The 18838-nt window shown below is 38.2% G+C and overlaps 1 protein-coding gene across 3 annotated transcripts in view; it reads left to right on the top strand.

The window, feature by feature from the left end:
• ATP2C1 (ATPase secretory pathway Ca2+ transporting 1) overlaps positions 1-18838 on the top strand; it is a 150624-nt gene that overhangs the window by 66485 nt on the left and 65301 nt on the right. For all 3 annotated transcript variants that reach the window (XM_043874519.1, XM_043874521.1, XM_043874520.1), the window contains 3 exons: positions 12936-13046; positions 14291-14407; positions 18109-18198. In XM_043874519.1, coding sequence (XP_043730454.1) covers positions 12936-13046; positions 14291-14407; positions 18109-18198 — 318 coding nt within the window. The remainder of the gene's footprint in view (positions 1-12935; positions 13047-14290; positions 14408-18108; positions 18199-18838) is intronic.

Consider the following 18838-nt stretch of genomic DNA (forward strand, 5'->3'; position numbering starts at 1 on the left):
GATATTAGTTTTTTGAATGTTGAGTTTCAAGCCAGCTTCTTCACTCTCCTCTTTAATCTTCATCAAGAAGCTCTTTAGTTTCTCTTTGCTTTCTGCCATTAGAGTGGTATTATCTGCATATCTGAAGTTGTTGATGTTTTTCCTGGCCATCTTGATTCCAGCTTCTGGTTCATCCAGCTTGGCATTTTGCATGATGTGCTGTGCAGAGAAGTTAAATAAACAGGGTGGCAGTACACAACCTTGACATACTCCTTTCCCAATTTTGAACCAGTCCGTTGTCCCATATCTGGTTCTAACTGTTGCATCTTGACCTGCATAGAGGCTTCTCGGGAGGTGGATAAGGTGGTCTGGTATTCCCATCTGTTTAAGCATTTTGCACAGTTTGTTGTGTTCAACACAACCAAAGGCTTTAGCGTAGTCAGTGAAGCTGAAGTAGATGTTTTTCTGTAATTCTCTAGCTTTTTCAATGATCCAGTGAATGTTGGGAATTTGATCTCTGATTCCTCTGCCTTTTCTAAATCCAGCTTGTACATCTGGAAGTTGTTACATACAAATTAAATTACCATTGCTGTGACCTTTAGTAGTGTTCATCTCTTATTGGGAGTACTTCCTTGGCATGTCTTAGCCATTCTCTGCCATCCATTCTTCATGGCTTAACTCATGTGAAAGACACATTCTCTCTTAAAATGGTTTACTTTTGGATGGTTAAAATGGTTACATTTGGCTAGACTTTTGTGAACTTATTTGCATTTTATAATTGTCAAAACTGAAGCATTATTAAGTGGCTCAAAAGTTGTTTTTAAGCTGAAATGTTTGCATAATAACATCATAATAGTATGTAGTAGCTGCCAAACTATTTCATAGTGGTTGTACCTTTTAGCAGTTCACCAACAATGTATGAAGGCTCCAGTTTTTATGCATTCACTCCAGCATTTCTTATTGTCTGTCTTTTTAAGTGTAGCTATCCTAGTGGGTGTGATGTTACCTCATTGTGGTTCTGATATTTATTTGCCTCATGACTAATGATGTTGGTGTCCATACTAATGGACATCACCAGATGGTCAGCACTGAAATCAGATTGATTATATTCTTTGCAGCCAAAGATGGAGAAGCTCTATACAGTCAGCAAAAACAAGACTGGAAGCTGACTGTGGCTCAGATCATGAACTCCTTATTGCCAAATTCAGAATTAAATTGAAGAAAGTGGGGAAAACCACTAGACCATTCAGGTATGACCTAAATCAAATCTCTTATGATTATACAGTAGAAGTAAGAAATAGATTTAAAGGACTAGATCTGATAGACAGAGTGCCTGATGAACTATGGATGGAGGTTCATGACATTGTACAGGAGACAAGGATCAAGACCATCCCCAAGAAAAAAAAATGCAAAAATGAAAATGGTTGTCTGAGGAGGCTTTACAAATAGCTGTGAAGAGAAGAGACGCGAAAAGCAAAGGAGAAAAGGAAAGATATTCCCATTTGAATGCAGAGTTCCAAAGAATAGCAAGAAGAGATAAGAAAGCCTTCCTCAAAAAAAAAAAAAAAAAAGAAAGCCTTCCTCAGCAATCAATGCAAAGAAATAGAGGAAAACAACAGAATGGGAAAGACTAGAGATCTCTTCGAGAAAATTAGGTACACCAAGGGAACATTTCATGCAAAGATGGGCTCAATAAAGGACAGAAATGGTATGGACCTAACGGAAGCAGAAGATATTAAGAAGAGGTGGCAAGAATACACAGAAGAACTGCACAAGAAAGATCTTCACGACTCAGGTAATCATGATGGTGTGATCACTCACCTAGAGCCAGACAAGCCAGATGGGGTGTTCCCATCTCTTGAAGAATTTTCCACAGTTTGTTGTAATCGACACAGTCAAAGGCTTTGGCCTAGTCAGTAAGGAGAAGTAGATGGTTTTCTGGAACTCTCTTGCTTTTTCTATGATCCAGCGGATGTTGGCAATTTGACCTTTGGTTTTTCTGCCTTTTCTAAATCCAGCTTGAACATCTGGGATTTCTTGGTTCATGTGCTGTTGAAGCTTCACTTGGAGAATTTTGAGCATTACTTTGCTAGCATGTGAAATGAGTGCAATTTTGCTGTAGTTTGAACATTCTTTGGCATTACCCTTCTTTGGGATTGGAATGAAAACAGACCTTTTCCAATCCTGTGGCCACTGCTGAGTTTTCCAAATTTGCTGACACATTGAGTGCAGCACTTTCACAACATCATCCTTTAGCATTTGAAATAGCTCAGCTGGAATTCCACCACCTCCACTAGCTTTGTTCATAGTGATGCTTCCTAAGGCCCACTTGACTTTGCACTCCAGGATGTCTGGCTCTAGGTGAGTGATCACACCATTGTGGTTATCTGGTCATTAAGATCTTTTTGTATAGTTCTTCTGTGTATTCTTGCCACCTTTTCTTAATATCCTCTTCTGTTAGGTCCATACGTTTCTTTCCTTTATTGTGCCTATCTTTGCATGAAATGTTTCCTTGGTATCTCTAGTTTTCTTGAAGAAATCTCTAGTCTTTCCCGTTCTATTGTTTCCTCTCTTTGTTTGCACTGATCCCTGAAGAAGGCTTTCTTACCTCTCCTTGCAAGTCTTTTGAACTCTTGAACTCTGACTTCAGATGGGTATATCTTTCCTTTTCTCCTTTGTCTTTAGCTTCTCTTCTTTTCTCAGCTATTTGTAAGGCCTCCTCAGACAGCTATTTTGCCTTTTTGTATTTCTTTTTCATGGGGCTGGTCTTGATCACTGCCTCCTGTACAATACCACGAACCTCCATCCATAGGTCTTCAGGAACTCTGTCTGTCAAATCTGATCCCTTGAATCTATTTGTTGCTTCCACTGTATAATCATAGGGGATTTGATTTAGGTCATACCTGAATGGTCTAGTGGTTTTCCCCACTTTCTTCAATTTAAGTCTGAATTTGGCAATAAGGAGTTCATGATCTGAGCCACAGTCAGCTCCCAGTCTTGTTTTTGGTGACTGTATAGAGATTCTCCATCTTCGGCTGCAGGAAGTATCAATCTGATTTCAGTGCTGACCATCTGGTGATGTCCATGTGTAGAGTTGTCACTATGGTAGGCTTAATGGTGAACTCCCGAGACGTTTTACGCCAAGGGGGACCTTCCGGTGCCCCCCGTCTCTGGGGTGAGCCCCTCCTGACCCACGCTTCCACAGGAGGCCGTCCAGCACTAGCAGGTAGTTTGGTTCGGTCTCCTGTGGGGTCACTGCTCCTCTCCTCTGGGTCTTGGTGCATGCACAATTTTGTTTTTCCTTCCAAGACTGGAGTCTCTTTTCCCCCAGTTCCCAGGTAGTCCTGTAATCAAATCCTGCTGACTCAAGACCAGATTCCCTGGGAATTGCCAGTCCCTTTGTCAGATCTGCAGACTTGGAATCCTGACATGGGGTTCAGAACCTTCACAACAGTATGAGAACTTCTTTGGTATTATTGTTCTCTAGTCTTTGGGTCACCCATCCAGCAGGTATGATATTTGATTTTATTGTGATTGTACTCCTCCCACCGTCTCACTGCGGCTTCTTCTTTGTCCTTGATGTGGAGTATCTTTTTTTGGTGGGTTCCAGTATCCTCCTGTTGATACTTGTCCAGTGGCTAGTTGGACTTCTGGTGCTCTTGCAGGAGGGGATGAGCTCATGTCCTTCTACTCTGCCATCTTGAATCGGAAGTCCAACTTGTTAGTTTGTTAATTGCTTTCATGTTTGGTTTCCACAGAGATGGACAAAGTCTTCCTGACTGTTTCCTTACGCAGTTCTCTACTGTAATGAAAATGTTTTATTTTTACAACAAATTGTGATGGGTTAGGAAAAGTGAATATTGTGCAATAATGTGGAACAAAAGAGACCATGGGGCAAATGAAATGAACCACGACCAACCACACGAAAGGCCAGTCTTCATCCAAAGAAGGTGATGTTGTATGTGATGGGATTGGAAGGGAGTCCTCTATTATGAACTCCTTCTGGAAAACCAAACGATTCATTCCAACAAGTACTGTTTCCAATTAGACCAACTGAAAACAGCTCTGAATGAAACATGTCTGAACTTAGTGAACAGAAAATGCATAACCTTCTGTCAGGATAGTGCAAAACAGCATGTTTCTTTGATGACCAGGGAAAAGTGTTAAATCTTGGCTGGGAGGTTCTGATTCATCCATGGTATTCACCAGATGTTGCACCTTCAGATTTCTGTTTATTTCAGTCTTTACAAAATTCTCTTAATGGAAGAAATTTCAGTCCATTTTCTCAAAAGATAAAAAGTTTTGGGAAGATGGAATTATGCAGTTGCCTGGAAAATGGCAGAAGGTTGTAGAACAAAATGGTAAATACATGTACAATAAAGTTCTTGGTGAAAATGTGTCTTTTATTTTTATTTTAAAACCGAAGGAACTTTTTGTCCAACCCAATGTGTTGTCTTGATTTCTTCAATCTAGATACTTCTCAGAGGAGTATTTTAATATATTCTGCCCACCATAGCTGCCACTGTGCCTGCATCTTACCTGTGTTACTCTGTCTTCCTACTTGTAACTGAATGAACCGTGTCTACCCCCTTATCCAAGGCTAGCCCTACTCCATATTGGCCAGATATGTTGTTTAGTTCAGAACATCAGTTTATCAGCTGTCCTCTCTCTCTTCTTTGTTATCAGTTATCATTGTAATCAACATACAAACTTGATGTTACTTCTTCTGACTTAAAAAAAAAACAACTCTTGATCCTCCATTTCATTCTATCTATAATCCCATTTCCCTGCTCCTCTTTTGCATCGAAGTGGGAAAGAATTGTTTACACTTGCTGTCTTTAACTTCTCTCTGCTATTTCCTCTGAGCCCACTCCTGTCTGATTTTTGGGCTCTATTATTCTCTGCATTGAAACTCATCTCTCTGTCTTCTTGTCACCAAGTCCTGTCGTTCATTCTCAGTTCTTATCTTTTCAGTAACATTTGGCCAAGTCCTTTACACTCTCCTTTGAATACTTCTCTTTTGGTTCTCCTCTTACTTCATTTCTGTCTTTTGGGAGGATTCCCTCGGATCAGCCTGCAGACTGCTTTCTTTGTGATCACGTGCATGTTTATTCTCAGATTTAATGCCGTTTGTATTCTTGTGACAGTACATGCTTGTTTCAGCCTGGACCTCTCCTGGATGCATGTATAGTTACCTTCTTCCTGAACATTTCTACCTAGATGTCCAGTAGGTAGTTCCCTTGCTTCTTTCAGGTCTCTGCTCAAACATCACCTTACTGGAAGGCTCTTGCCCTACCGTGTCCCACCTCCCCTCATGTAAAGTGAAAAAACTCCCCTGCTTATCCTTCTTTTCTTGTTCGCTAGAACATTTATTGTGTAACATATCATTCATGGTCTTTTGCTCCCTATCCGTATGTAGCTCCACGAGGCCAGAGTTCTTACCTCTTCAGTCACTTTTGTGTTGCTAGTACCGAGGATAATAAGCATTGATTATGTGTCAAGGATCTGAATTGAGTGAGTGCATGAATGCGGGCCGCCTTTAGTGCTTCACTCTCGCAGTGCTCCCCCTTCCTCACGTGCTTAGTTCTCTCTGTTCTTACCATCCCCTGCCTCAGGCAGCTTCTTGCCTCTCAGGTCCATGAGCATCACTTCCTCATCAGACCTCACCTGCCTTGGTTGTAGTTCCTTATGTCTCTGATTGTAAGTGCCCTTAGCTATGTGTGTGTGTTAATCACTCAGCCGTGTCTCACTCTTTGTGACCCCATGGACTACAGAGCCCGCCAGGCTACTCCGTCTGTGGATTCTCCAGGCAAGAATATTGGCGTGAGTAGCCATTCCCTTCTCTGGGGATCTTCCTGACCCAGGGATTGAACTCCCTGCATTGCAGGGAGACTCATTACCATGCGAGCCACCAGGGAAGCCTTCTTTCTTGTTGTTTTTTGGTCAGTCAGTTGTGTCCGACTGTTTGTGACCCCATGCACTGCAATATGCAGGCTTCCCTGTCCTTCACTATCTACTGGAGTTTGTTCAAAATTATGTCCTCTGAGTTGGTGGTGCCAGCCAACCATCTTATCCTCTGTTTCCTCTTTCTGCTGCCTTCAGTCTTGCCCTGCCTTAGGGTCTTTTCCAATGAGTAAGCTCTTCCCATCAGGTGGCCAAAGTATTGGAGCTTCAGCTTCAGCATCAGTCCTTCCAGTGAATATGCAGAGTTGATTTCCCTTAGGATTGACTGGTTTGATCTCCTTGCTGTCCAAGGGACTCTGAAGAGTCTTGTTCAGCATCACAGTTTGAAAGCATCAATTCTTTGGCCCTCAGCCGTCCTTATAGGTCCAACTCTCAAATCCATACATGACTACTGGAAAAACCATAGCTTTAACTATATGGACATGTGTAGGCAAACTGATGTCTCTGCTTTTTAATACACCGTTTAGGTTTGTCATAGCTTTTCTTCCAAGGAGCAAGCATCTTTTAATTTTATGGCTACAGTCACCGTCTACATTGATTTTGGAGCTAAAGAAAATAAACTGTCACTGTTTCCATTTTTTCCTCATCTATTTGCCATGAAGTGATAGGACCGGTTGCCATTATCTTAGTTTTTTGAATGTTGAGTTTTAAGCCTGCTTTTTTTCACTCTCTTCTTTCATCTTCATCAAGAGGTTCTTTAGTTCCTCTTCACTTCCTGCCTTAAGAGTGGTGTCATCTGCATATCTGAGGTTATTGATACTTGTCCCGGCATTTTTGATTTCAGCTTGTGATTTATACAGCCTGGCATTTCTCATGTACTCTGCATAAAAGTTAAATAAATGGGGTGACAGGATGCAGCTTTGACGTACTCCTTGCCCAATTTTGAACCAATCTTGTTCCATGTCTGATTCTAACTGTTGCTTCTTAACCTTGCATACAGGTTTCTCGGGGGGCAAGTAAGGTTGTCTGTATTTCTGTCTCTTGAAGAATTTTCCACAGTTTGTTGTGATCCACAATGTCAAAGGCTTTAGTGTAGTCAGTGAAGCAGAAGTAGGTGTTTTTCAGGAATTATTCTGCTTTTTCTGTGCTTCAGTGCATGTTGGCAATTTGATCTCTTGTTCCTCTGCCTTTTCTAAATCCAGCTTGAACATTTGGAAGTTCACGGTTCACGTACTGTTGAAGCCTAGTTTGAAGGATTTTGATCCTTGCTAGCATGTGAAATGAGTACAATTGTACAGTAAGTAGTCTGAAGATTCTTTGGCATTACCCTTCTTTGGGATTGGAATGAAAAATGACCTTTTCCAGGGCTGTGGTCACTGCTGAGTTTTCCAAATTTCCTGGCATGTTGAGTGCAGCACTTTCATAGCATCATCTTTTAGGATTTGAAACAGCTCAGCTGGAATTTCATCACGTCCACTAGCTTTGTTTGTAGTTGTGCTTCCTAAGGCCCACTTCACTTCACACTGCAGGATATCTGGCTCTAGGTGAGTGATCACAGCATTGTGGTTTTCCAGGTCATTCAGACCTTTTTTGTGCAGTTCTTCTTTGTATTCATACCTCTTCTTAATCTCTTCTGCTTTTGTTAGGTACTTGCGTTTCTGTCCTTTCTTGTGTCCAGCTGTGCATGAAATGTTCCCTTGGTATCTCCAATTTTCTTGACGAGATCTTTAGTCTTTCCCATTCTGTTGTTTTCCTCTATTCCTTTGCATTGTTCACTTAAGAAGGCTTTCTTACCTCTCTTTTCTATTCTTTGGAACTCTGCATTCAGATGGGTGTATCTTTCCCTTTCTCCTTTGTTTTCTTCTTTGCCTTTTGCTTCTCTTTTCTCAACTATTTGTAAGGCCTCATCAGACAACTTTTGCATTCTTGCATTTCTTTTTCTTGGGAATGGTTTTGGTTACCACTTCCTGTACAATGTTATGAACCTCAGTCCATAGTTCTTCAGGCATTCTATCAGATATAATCCCTTGAATTTATTTGTCACTTCCACTGTATAATCATAGGGGATTTGATCTAGGTCATACCTAAATGGCCTAGTGGTTTTCCCTACTTTCTTCAATTCCAAGTCTGAATTTTGCAATAAGTCATGAGACTCAGTCATAAGACTGAGCCACAGTCAGCTCCCGGTCTTGTTTTTGCTGACTGTGTAGAGCTTCTCCATCTTTGTCTCCAAAGAATATAATCAATCTTTTTTCGGTGTTAACCATCTGGTGATGTCCATGAGTTGCCTCATGTCGTTGGAAGAGGGCATTTGCTATGGCCAGTGTGCTTTCTTGGCAAAACTCTGTTAACCTTTGCCTGTTCATTTTGCACTCTATGGCCAAACTTGCCTGTTACTCTTGCCAGGTATCTCTTGACTTCCTACTTTTGCATTCCAGTCCCCTATGATGAAAAGGACATTTTTTTTTTTTTTTGATGTTAGTTCTGGAAGGTCTTGTAGGTCTTCATAGAACAATTCAGTTTCAGCTTCTTTGGTGTTAGTGGCTGGAGCATAAACTTGGATTATTGTGATAGTGAATGTTCTGCCTTGGAAATGAACCAAGATCATTCTGTGATTTTTGAGATTGCACCCAAGTACTGCATTTTGGACTCTTGTTGACTGTGAGGGCTATTCCATTTGTTCTAAGGGATTCTTGCCCACAGTAGTAGATACAATGATTATCTGAATTAAATTCACCCTTTCCCATCCAGTTTAGTTCAGCAATTCTAAAATGTTGATGTTCACTCTTGCTATCTCCTGTTTGACCGCTTCTGATTTACCTTGACTCGTGGACCTAACATTCTATGTTCCTATGCAGTATTGTTTTTTTTTTTTTTTTTTTTACAGCATCAGACTTTACTTTCACCATCAGACACATCCACAGCTGGGTGTTGTTTCGGCTTTGGCTCAGCCTTAGTGACTATTTCAGTTTTTCTTCCTTTGTGCTATTCTTGTTAATGTCTGTCTCCCTCCAACTGTCCTCCCCCTCATTTTGCTCTTTGTTAAGTTCTAAGGGCTGAGTACAGAGTCAGATTCTTAATAAATACAGGTGTTTGTTGAAAGAGCAATGAACAAAGGAAAATATTCTTTTTTTTTTAATTGAAGGATAATTGCTTTACAGAATTTTGTTGTTTTCTGTCAAGCCTCAACATGAATCCGCCATAGGTGTACATATATCCCCTCCCTTTTGAACCTCCCTCCCATCTCCCTCCCCGTCCCACCCCTCTCAGTTGACACAGAGCCCCTGTTTGAGTTTGCTAAGCCATACAGCAAATTCCCATCTGCTGTCTGTTTTACATGTGCAGTGTAAGTTTCCATGTTACTCTTTCCATACATCTCACCCTCTCCTCCCATCTCCCCATGTCCACAAGTCTGTTCTCCATGTCTGTGTCTCCACTGCTGCCCCGCAAATAAATTCCTCAGTACCATTTTTCTAGATTCCATATATATGCGTTAGGATACGGTATTTATCTTTATTTTTCTGACTCACTTCACTCTGTATAATAGGTTCTAGGTTCATTCACCCCATCAGAACTGACTCAGATGCATTCCTTTTCATGGCTGAATAATATTCCATTGTGCATATGTACCACAACTTCTCTATCCATTCATCTGTCGATGGACATCTAGGTTGCTTCCATGTTCTAGCTATTGTAAATAATGCTGCACTGAACAGTGGGATACGTGTGTCTTTTTCAATTTTGATTTCCTCAGGGTATATGCCTAGGAGTGGGATTGCTGGGTCATATGTTGTTGTTGTTTTTTTTTCCATTTATTTTTATTAGTTGGAGGCTAATTACTTTGCAATATTGTAGTGGTTTTTGCCATACATTGACATGAATCAGCCATGGATTTACATGTGTTCCCCATTCTGAACCCCCCTCCCACCTCCCTCCCCATCCCATCCCTCTGGGTCTTCCCAGTGCACCAGCCCCGAGCACTTGTCTCATGCATCCAACCTGGACTGGCGATCTGTTTCACACTTGATAATATACATGTTTCAATGCTGTTCTCTCAGATCATTCCACCCTCGCCTTCTCCCACAGAGTCCAAAAGTCTGTTCTATACATCTGTGTCTCTTTTTCTGTCTTGCATATAGGGTTACCATTACCATCTTTTAAAATTCCATATATATGCGTTAGTATACTGTATTGGTGTTTCTCTTTCTGGCTTACTTCACTCTGTATAACGGGCTCCAGTTTTATCCATCTCATTAGAACTGATTCAAATGTATTCTTTTTAATGGCTGAGTAATATTCCATTGTGTATATGTACCACAGCTTTCTTACCCATTCATCTGCCGATGGGCATCTAGGTTGCTTCCATGTCCTGGCTATTATAAACAGTGCTGCAATGAACATTGGGGTACATGTGTCCCTTTCAGATCTGGTTTCCTCGGTGTGTATGCCCAGGAGTGGGATTGCTATATGTTGGTTTTATTCCTAGGTTTTTAAGGAGTCTGCATACCATCTTCCATAGTGGCTGTATCAATTTACATTCCCACCAACAGTGCAAGAGCATTCCCTTTTCTCCACACTCTCTCCAGCATTTATTGTTTGTAGACTTTTTGATGATGGCCGTTCTGACTGGTGTGAGATGATATCTCATTGTAGTTTTGATTTGTGTTTCTCTAATAATGAGCGATGTTGAGTATGTTTTCATGTGTTTGTTAGTCATCTGTATGTCGTCTTTGGAGAAATGTCTGTTTAGTTCTTTTTCCCACTTTTTCATTGGGCTGTTTGTTTTCCTGGTATTGAGTTGTATGAACTGCTTTTATATTTTGGAGATTAATCCTTTGTCAGTTGTTTCATTTGCTATTCTCTTCCATGCTGAGGGTTGTCTTTTCACCTTGCTTATAGTTTCCTTTGCTGTGCAAAAGCTTTTAAGTTTAATCAGGTTCGACTTGTTTACTTTTTTTTATTTCCATTGCTCTAGGACGTGGGTCATAGAGGATCTTGGTTTGATAAAATATTACTGTGATCTATATAACTAAAACCCATCGAAGTTGGTCAGTGTCAGTAACATTTGCTTAAAAATATAATAGGATTAAAACTTAATGATCTCATACTTTTGACATGGAGCCTAGGGAGAATAAATACAGTTAGCATCACTGCCTTTCACCAAGAATTTTCTGTGCTGTGTCCCCCCTATGTTGCGGAAACCAGTTCTTATGGTGAATGGCCATCCAGCCCTGCCACCACCCCTAGCGTCGAGCACTCTTCAAGTTCTTCTAAGTCCTGATGTTGGTCTTCTGTAAAGACACCCTTTGGTTTTGGGTTGCCCTCTTCCTTTCTTATATTTAGAGAGTTATCTTATCGTTTGTTAAATGAAATAGTCTCACTTCCTTCTTTTGACCTCTTTTGGGCCCATATAATGCTCTTGAGGAATTTTATATAGTGTATTCCAACATAGACCCTATTTATGTATCAGCTACCAAAGGATAACTTTTTAAAAAGTGTTTTTATGAGTAGTGATATATTTAATAGAAGAACTGTTGCAAATCTAGCTTTATTAACCTTAATGATTTGCTTCTTTACTGAGCTCATTATGTTATTGAAAATGTATATATAAATATTAGTTTTGGGGAGAACAGCTATTTCAGTGCTTATTACTAGTTGGGTGAATGCTCCATAAATGGATGTAATCTTCAAACAACTTTAGGCACTATTTATCCCCACATATGAAGAAGCTGATATATATGAACCTTAGAAATAAAAGATTTTCTTAATATCATTGTCACTGCAGGCAATGGAAACATATTTGATCCTTCTTAATTATTTCACAAGATAAAATAACCATGTTGAGAAAGGTAATCTGTTTTCAATTTCTTAAGAATTTTTGGTCACTAATATCTTATCATTAAAGGAAAAATTGTTATGCTTTTTTCTTTAAAATACTTAAATATTTATCACCTTTGTAATAGGTGGGATTAGAAAACATGCATATGATTGTTCCAGAACTTGGTTATTTACATTGCTATTGCTATTTACTATTTTTTGGAGTAAGTACAACTTTTTTTTTTTTTTAGTGAATAGAGGCCTCTATAGTGATCCTTTATGATAATAGAAACTTAAATTATTATTCTTTGACCTTATATGTTGTCTTAAAATTGTTTTTAGGGGAATATGTTATGCTAAGTTTGTTAATTATCAAGATTGAGAATATTTCACCTTATAGCGTAAAGATTTGTGTCTCGGCATTGAGATGATCACTTCTTTTTCATTGTTGTTTAAATCAGTGATGTGGGGCAGGCAGCTGAATTGTTTTCTTTTCTAAAGTCTTAGTGGGTAACTTTTGTCTCTCTTTCACATACCTTGTCAAAACTGTCTACAAAGAAGTCTGGATTGGGGATTTATTTCTAGAACTGTGTTAAAACACTTTCTGTAGATATTTGTTTATGAAGCTACATCAAGTAGGTGTCATGGTTACCATCATTTCTAAGATTCATTCTGCTTGTCCCTTCACTCTACCTGTGTGTCCTCTGCTTGTCTGGTCTCTCTGCTTTCCATTTCCTATAGTTTGGGAATGGATCTATAAGTATCACGTTCTGTGATGGTGCTTTGGCAGAGTAGCCTGGTGTCCGGATAGTTAAGAAATGAGCTGATCAACAGTAGTAGTTAAAATGAAACAAGCTTAGCTGTTCCTTGTACCTCATGTTAAACATAATAAGTTTAGAGGATTATGACTCTGTAACGATTGGAATTTGCTAGACAGGACATCTGTTTTACTTTTTACTGATTAATTTGGTGTAGAAATAGCATCTTTTTTTGCAGTATGAATATTATTTTGTGTTCTAGCTTTCACTGGTAGCTTATTTTCTGAAATGTGCTTTTTAGAGTAGCATGTTAGTATAAAATGATCTTAATAGGACTGGATACTCTTATTAGTTTGAAAATATTTGTTTTCTAACTGTGATAAAAGTTTCTGTGAGCATTTGAATTTTCATTTATTCTGGACAGCATTGGAATTGTTTAGTATATGCAAATATTTTTCCTTTGGTTTTGTTTCCTAGGTTGCACGTTTTCAAAAAATTCCTAATGCTGAAAATGAGACAATGATTCCGGTATTGACATCAAAAAAAGCAAGTGAATTACCAGTCAGTGAAGTTGCAAGCATTCTCCAAGTAAGTTCTTGGTGGGGAGGAAGGGCGTGTATGGTAGAATGAGCCACTTAGCCAAGTGCTGTCCAGTAGAATTTTCTGTTCTGCAGGTGAGTGTGGCTAGTGGTCCCCTGATAGGACGGTGCGGCTCTGGATCCATAGTGTTGTTGGAAACTGTTAGTGCTGTGTGAGGATTAGTTGGATTAGGAAAATAACCAATTTAATTATTAACATAAGTGGAGTTAGGAGTTTTATCCTTTTTTATGTTTTCTACTGTAAAAGCTAAATGTAAGTTCAGAACTGCAAGTAAATTTTGCTTATGTAATTCAGTCTCTTCCTAGTTTTCAAAAGCACAATCTAATGAAACATGAGGAAAAGAATATTTTAACTTTTCTCTTCAGAATTCACATATTTTAATGATGGCATTAAAAGAATTGCATACCCCCCCCTTTTTTTGAGGTTTTTTTGGGTTGGGTTGTATTTATATTCTGTTTTAAAGCCACTTACTCTAAATATATTTAGGTATCACAAGACTCTGTTATTGACCTCTATTATAAAGCTTTTGTTCCGAGAAACTACTTCAGAGATGCAAGTAATTCCATTCTTTAATGATAGTTTAAAATAACAAGTCATGAGAGGTAGTGACTGAAGAAAGTAGGTGGTGTTTGTAGGACTTAACTTCATTATTTTCAGTAATTTAGGAACCACAGGTTTTCTCCTTGGAATAAATGTACAGTCTAAGAACAAAAGGTAATACCAGCCTCAGTTTTGATGGGCTCAGAGAACAAGAAAGATGCATCATCTCTTTGAGAAACTAACAGTGGCAACCAAGAAAGCTAGTTAAAATGTGCTTAGAATTTGCTTTCTGTCCATTGTCACTGGTTTGTGTTATTCCTCTTTCAGAATAAAGATGATAATTTTTTGTTTATTAATCTAGTTGCTTACATTAACATTTTTATTGAGGTATAATTTATATAGAATACAACATACTCATTAAATATACAATTTGTGTTTTGGCAAATGTAGCCATCATCACAATTAAGATGTAGAAAATTTTCATCACTCTAAAAAGATTCCACGTGTTTTTTTGTAGCTGATCCTTCCATTGCTCCTGGCCCCAGGCAATCACTGATATGCATTGTCCCCATAGATTAATTTTGACTGTCACAGAAGTTCCTATAAATATGACCATACGTATGTACTGTTTGTGTTTTCTCCTTTGTTTTCTGCTAATGTTTTCAGTAACTTTTATATATAAAATCTCATAGGCTGATCTTCAGAATGGTCTAAACAAATGTGAAGTAAGTCATAGGAGAGCCTTCCATGGCTGGAATGAGTTTGATATCAGTGAAGATGAGCCACTATGGAAGAAGTATATTTCTCAGGTATATTTTTATTTTCTCATGCTGTGTGGTTTACATGTATTTTTGTTAATGCAGTTGTTTACTTTTGTGAAGTTATTTATGGAGAAAGGAAATAATATTGAAATAATTTTTTTTTACCTAATTTGTTTCATTTGTTAGAGTTTACTATTAGGTTGGAATTTCTATAATTTTTAGTGTGTAAATCTTTAAGGGCTTATATCACATGGAGGTGATAATATTAATAGTAGTTTCCTTTGCAAGTGTCTTACATGTATATTTTATTATAGAAATGCTAGTATTTTTTAAAGTAATATGACTAGTTTAGAAAATTAGCAGAAGGTCATTTGAATCCAGACTGCCTGGTTACAAATTCCACCTTTCTTTAATAGCTTGTGTGTCCCTTGTTATCCTCTGAGTCTTAACTAGAAAATGGAGATAATAATCTTGGAGATAGTAGCTATCAATAGAAAATAGCTATTTTTAATTATTAGGTTGGTGAAAAAGTAATTGCGGTTTCAGAGTATGAATATTAAATCATTATAACTAGGCTCAAACACATCTTTATTAATCAAAATAGGAACTACTGCAATCAACACATTTTTTAAATGAGAAATAAGTTTGTTTATTCTTGTAACATAAAAATCTATGCTTTGGGATTTGACAGACTCTTGGAAAGCATTTTCTCCTTCTTGCTGGTTGTGGAAGCATTTGTCCTTCAAAAACTTGTTGAGATGCTTGAAGAAGTGGTGGTCAGTTGATGAGTGGTCAGGTGAATATGGTGGATGAGGCAAAATTTTGGCCTCAAAATTGAGGCCTCGGCAAAATTGAGGCCGAATTTGTTCAACTTTTGAAGTGTTGATTGTTCACTGTGAGGTTGGGTTTTGTTGCACAGAAAAATTGGGCCCTTTCTTTTGACAGATGCTGGCTTTAGGCATTGCAGTTTTTGGTGTGTCTCATGGATTTGCTGAGCATACTTCTCAGATGTAATGGTTTCGCCAGGATTCAGAAAGCTGTATGAATCATACCTTTAGCAGACCAACAAACAGTGACCGTGACCTTTTTTTGGTCTGAGTTTGGCTTTGGGAAGTGCTTTGGAGTTTCTTGTGGCTTCCCTGGTGGTTTCTTCTTGGTCCATCCACTGAGCTGATTGTTGCCAGTTGTCATATAAAATCCGCTTTTTGTTACACATCACAATTGGATCAAGAAATGGTTTGTTTTCATTGCATAAAGAAGAGAAGACAACACTTCAAAATGATTATTTTTTGATTTGCCGTCAGCTCATGAGGCACCCACTTACGGAGTTTTTTCACCTTTCCAAGTTGCTTCAAATTCTGAATGACCATAGAATGGTCAGTGTTGAGTTCTTTGGCAATTTCTTGTGTAGGATCCACTTTCAATGATTCAGTTGGTCATTGTCAATTCTGATGACCAGTCACTGGGCTCCTCACCTTCAAGGCTCTTGTCTCCTTTGCAAAACTTCTTGATCCACCACTGCACTGTACATTCATTAGCAGTTCTTGGGTCAAATGCATCATTGATGTTGTGAGCTGTCTCTGCTGCTTTACATTTTGAACTCAAGAAAATTGATCAAATTTGCTTTTTGTCTAACATCATTTCCCTAGTCTAAAATAAACAGCAAGTAATAAGTCATTAGCAAAAAACAAAGTGAGAAATGTGCATTAAAATGATGTCTAACATAACCACATTTATTTAAGAATGTATTCCAATATCAAATGGCAAAGTTAAGCAGTGCAAAACTGCAGTTACTTTTGCACCAACCTATTATATTTTATTAATATCTTAATCTTTTCAGAAAGATTTGCTGTAGGATTTTTCTTATCTTGATAGCAAGCATGTTAGTGAAAAGCTACTAAGCTCCTGTGGCCAATTTTTAGCTAGTAGAGTTAGTTTGTCAAACAGATTCTTTTTAGTAAAGAAACTTTGTAATGCCTTCTAATCTTTAGATTCTTTTTTTAAAAAGATCTATGTTTAACTTTTCTAAGGGGCCTTGCCTGTTAATGAACCAAAATTTACCATGTTGTTAAATAAATTTGTCTAAAGTAGAAAAACTGAATTTTTAGGGATGAACTTTGTAGTCCATCTTGTTTTTAATGGAATATGTTTTATATGTATTTTTGTATTCTCAACCTTTACCCTATTTCCACATCATCTAGAACTTCAGGAAGTTTATTCTGGATTTATAAATTACAGTGATTTGATTTATCACTGGATAATACTATTTAATGTTTTACTTTCTTGATCCTGTTTCAAAGCCGGAGTACTTGCATCATGTGAGAATGAAATGAAATAGTGCCTGTAATATAGTTAAGTAATAATTAGCATTAATTAGTAATGCTATTAATTATTGTTAAGCAGTAATTAGCATTAAATATCAGTTGTTAATCATAAAGCACTGAGAGACTCTTCACTCCTCTACAGAGAACAGCATCTTTGTTGTTCTACAGACATTTGTCTAGAGCCTGCCACCTATGAGATAGTGTCCTTAGTACCACGGCGCAGCTTTTGTAGGGGCAAATAAAATGATCGTGGACCTTGCTCTCAAAGTGTGATAATAGCAGCTAACGTTGGAGGGTTTTATAGTATACACAGTGCTTTAATATGCATTCTTGGTTAATCCTTACACAGTTTTTAGTACAAGGTAGTATTTTAGTAGATGAAGCACCTCTGGAGCTTAAAAAATTAAGGAATTGGATTCAAACACAGGTATTCTGACTCAGTTTGTGTGTGGTTTGTCGACCCTAAACCACATTGCAGTTGTAGTTTTATTTTGTTAGAGCAGTGATTTTCAATCGTCTGTGCTTTAGAGTCACTTGGGGGAATGCTTTAAAAATGCTAAAGCCTGGGTCCTGTGCCCAGAGATTCTGATTTGATTGCTCTGGTGTGAATGTGGACATTTGTTGGAAGTCCTTCAAAAGATTCTGATGTGAAGCAGAGTTGTAGACACTGTGCCAGGGAATGGAACCATAAAGGAAGTGGGAAGTGGTGGCATCTAATTTCAGAGTTAATGATATCCAGAGGCTGAGGCTATCCGCTGTGACGGATTCTTTGCAAAGTGACCTTGCAGCTTTGACAGATACTGGCAGCGTTTCATCAGAGGAAGGCACTCCAGCAGCGGAGCTCTGACGTTTAACTGGGGTGTCCAACTGGAAGGACTTGGGGTTGTTCTGATGCTTGTTTGTTTTAAGAGCTTCCTGATTGAGTTGGTGCTGTGGTTTTTATTTCTTTAGATACTGTTGTCTCTGCTAGCTAGATGTCAGAGAAACCAGTGTTGGGAAAATCTTCAGCTTCTTCTGTGTCGCGGATCTTACTGTATGTTCTTAGCTGCACTGGTGGGTGGGATCTGGTTGTTCCTATGGTGGGTGGGTCAACCACAGAATTGTAATCTATGCTCATTTACTTAAAATACAGGAATGATGAGAGTGTTTGATATTCATAAGTTAGGTATTCTAACCAGTGCTTAATATAAATCTTTAGCTTAAAAGTCATTTTCCATTTATTCTAGCCCCAGTAGAAATTCAGAACAGCTTATTGATTAAATTAATAAGTACTAAAAATACATGTGTACTCTAAGAATTGGTCAATTCTTAGTTTTACATAATAATGCCCTGATAGTTGTTTTCTTTTTTTAAGGCTTTTGTTGTGATGGTATACAACTATCATTCATGCAAAACTGTTGAATTGCTGTTTGTTTTCACTTTCAGTTTAAAAATCCCCTTATTATGCTGCTTCTGGCTTCTGCAGTCATCAGTGTTTTAATGCATCAGTTTGATGATGCTGTCAGTATCACTGTGGTAAGAAAAATATATGTATTTTTAAATTGTTAGTTAATTGTATAAATTAGGATTGGCTTTTATTTTAGAAATGAAATCCCTTGGGTTGGGAAATCTCCTGGAAAAGGAAATGGCAACCCACTCCAGTACTCTTGCCTGGAAAATCCCATGGACGGAGAAGCCTGGTAGGCTACAGTCCATGGGGTTGCAAAGAGTCGGACACGACTGAGCGACTTCACTTTACTCATTGTTTTCTTCAGGTTTTTTTTTTTTTTAGATTCTGGTTTTAGTTGCAGTGATCTTAAGTAATGTTCAAGGGTCTGTGATTGGCAACATTGGGAATTTTTTAACAACCTGATAATTTCACAGATGTGAAACATTTTATAATAATTTTCCAATTAAATATTTAATTTCTTTTACTTTCCAATTGAGAATATATTTGACTAGTTGTGAACTGAAGCCTGACAGTTTTGAAATTAAAAATATTTAACAATGCACTGTATATTTACTATGTAAAATTTTATTCTCTCCAGCTATGTTATTCTAGGTTTCATCTTTTTTTTTTTTTGGCTTCTCTGTTTCGTTGTAGCATAAAAATCTATAGTAAGTCTAAGCATTGATTAAAGCAAGTATGTTATGCTTAACTGCACAGGAGAAGTGA

This window comes from Cervus elaphus, chromosome 19 (assembly GCF_910594005.1).
Source record: "Cervus elaphus chromosome 19, mCerEla1.1, whole genome shotgun sequence".
In the NCBI taxonomy this organism is placed as follows: domain Eukaryota; kingdom Metazoa; phylum Chordata; class Mammalia; order Artiodactyla; family Cervidae; genus Cervus; species Cervus elaphus.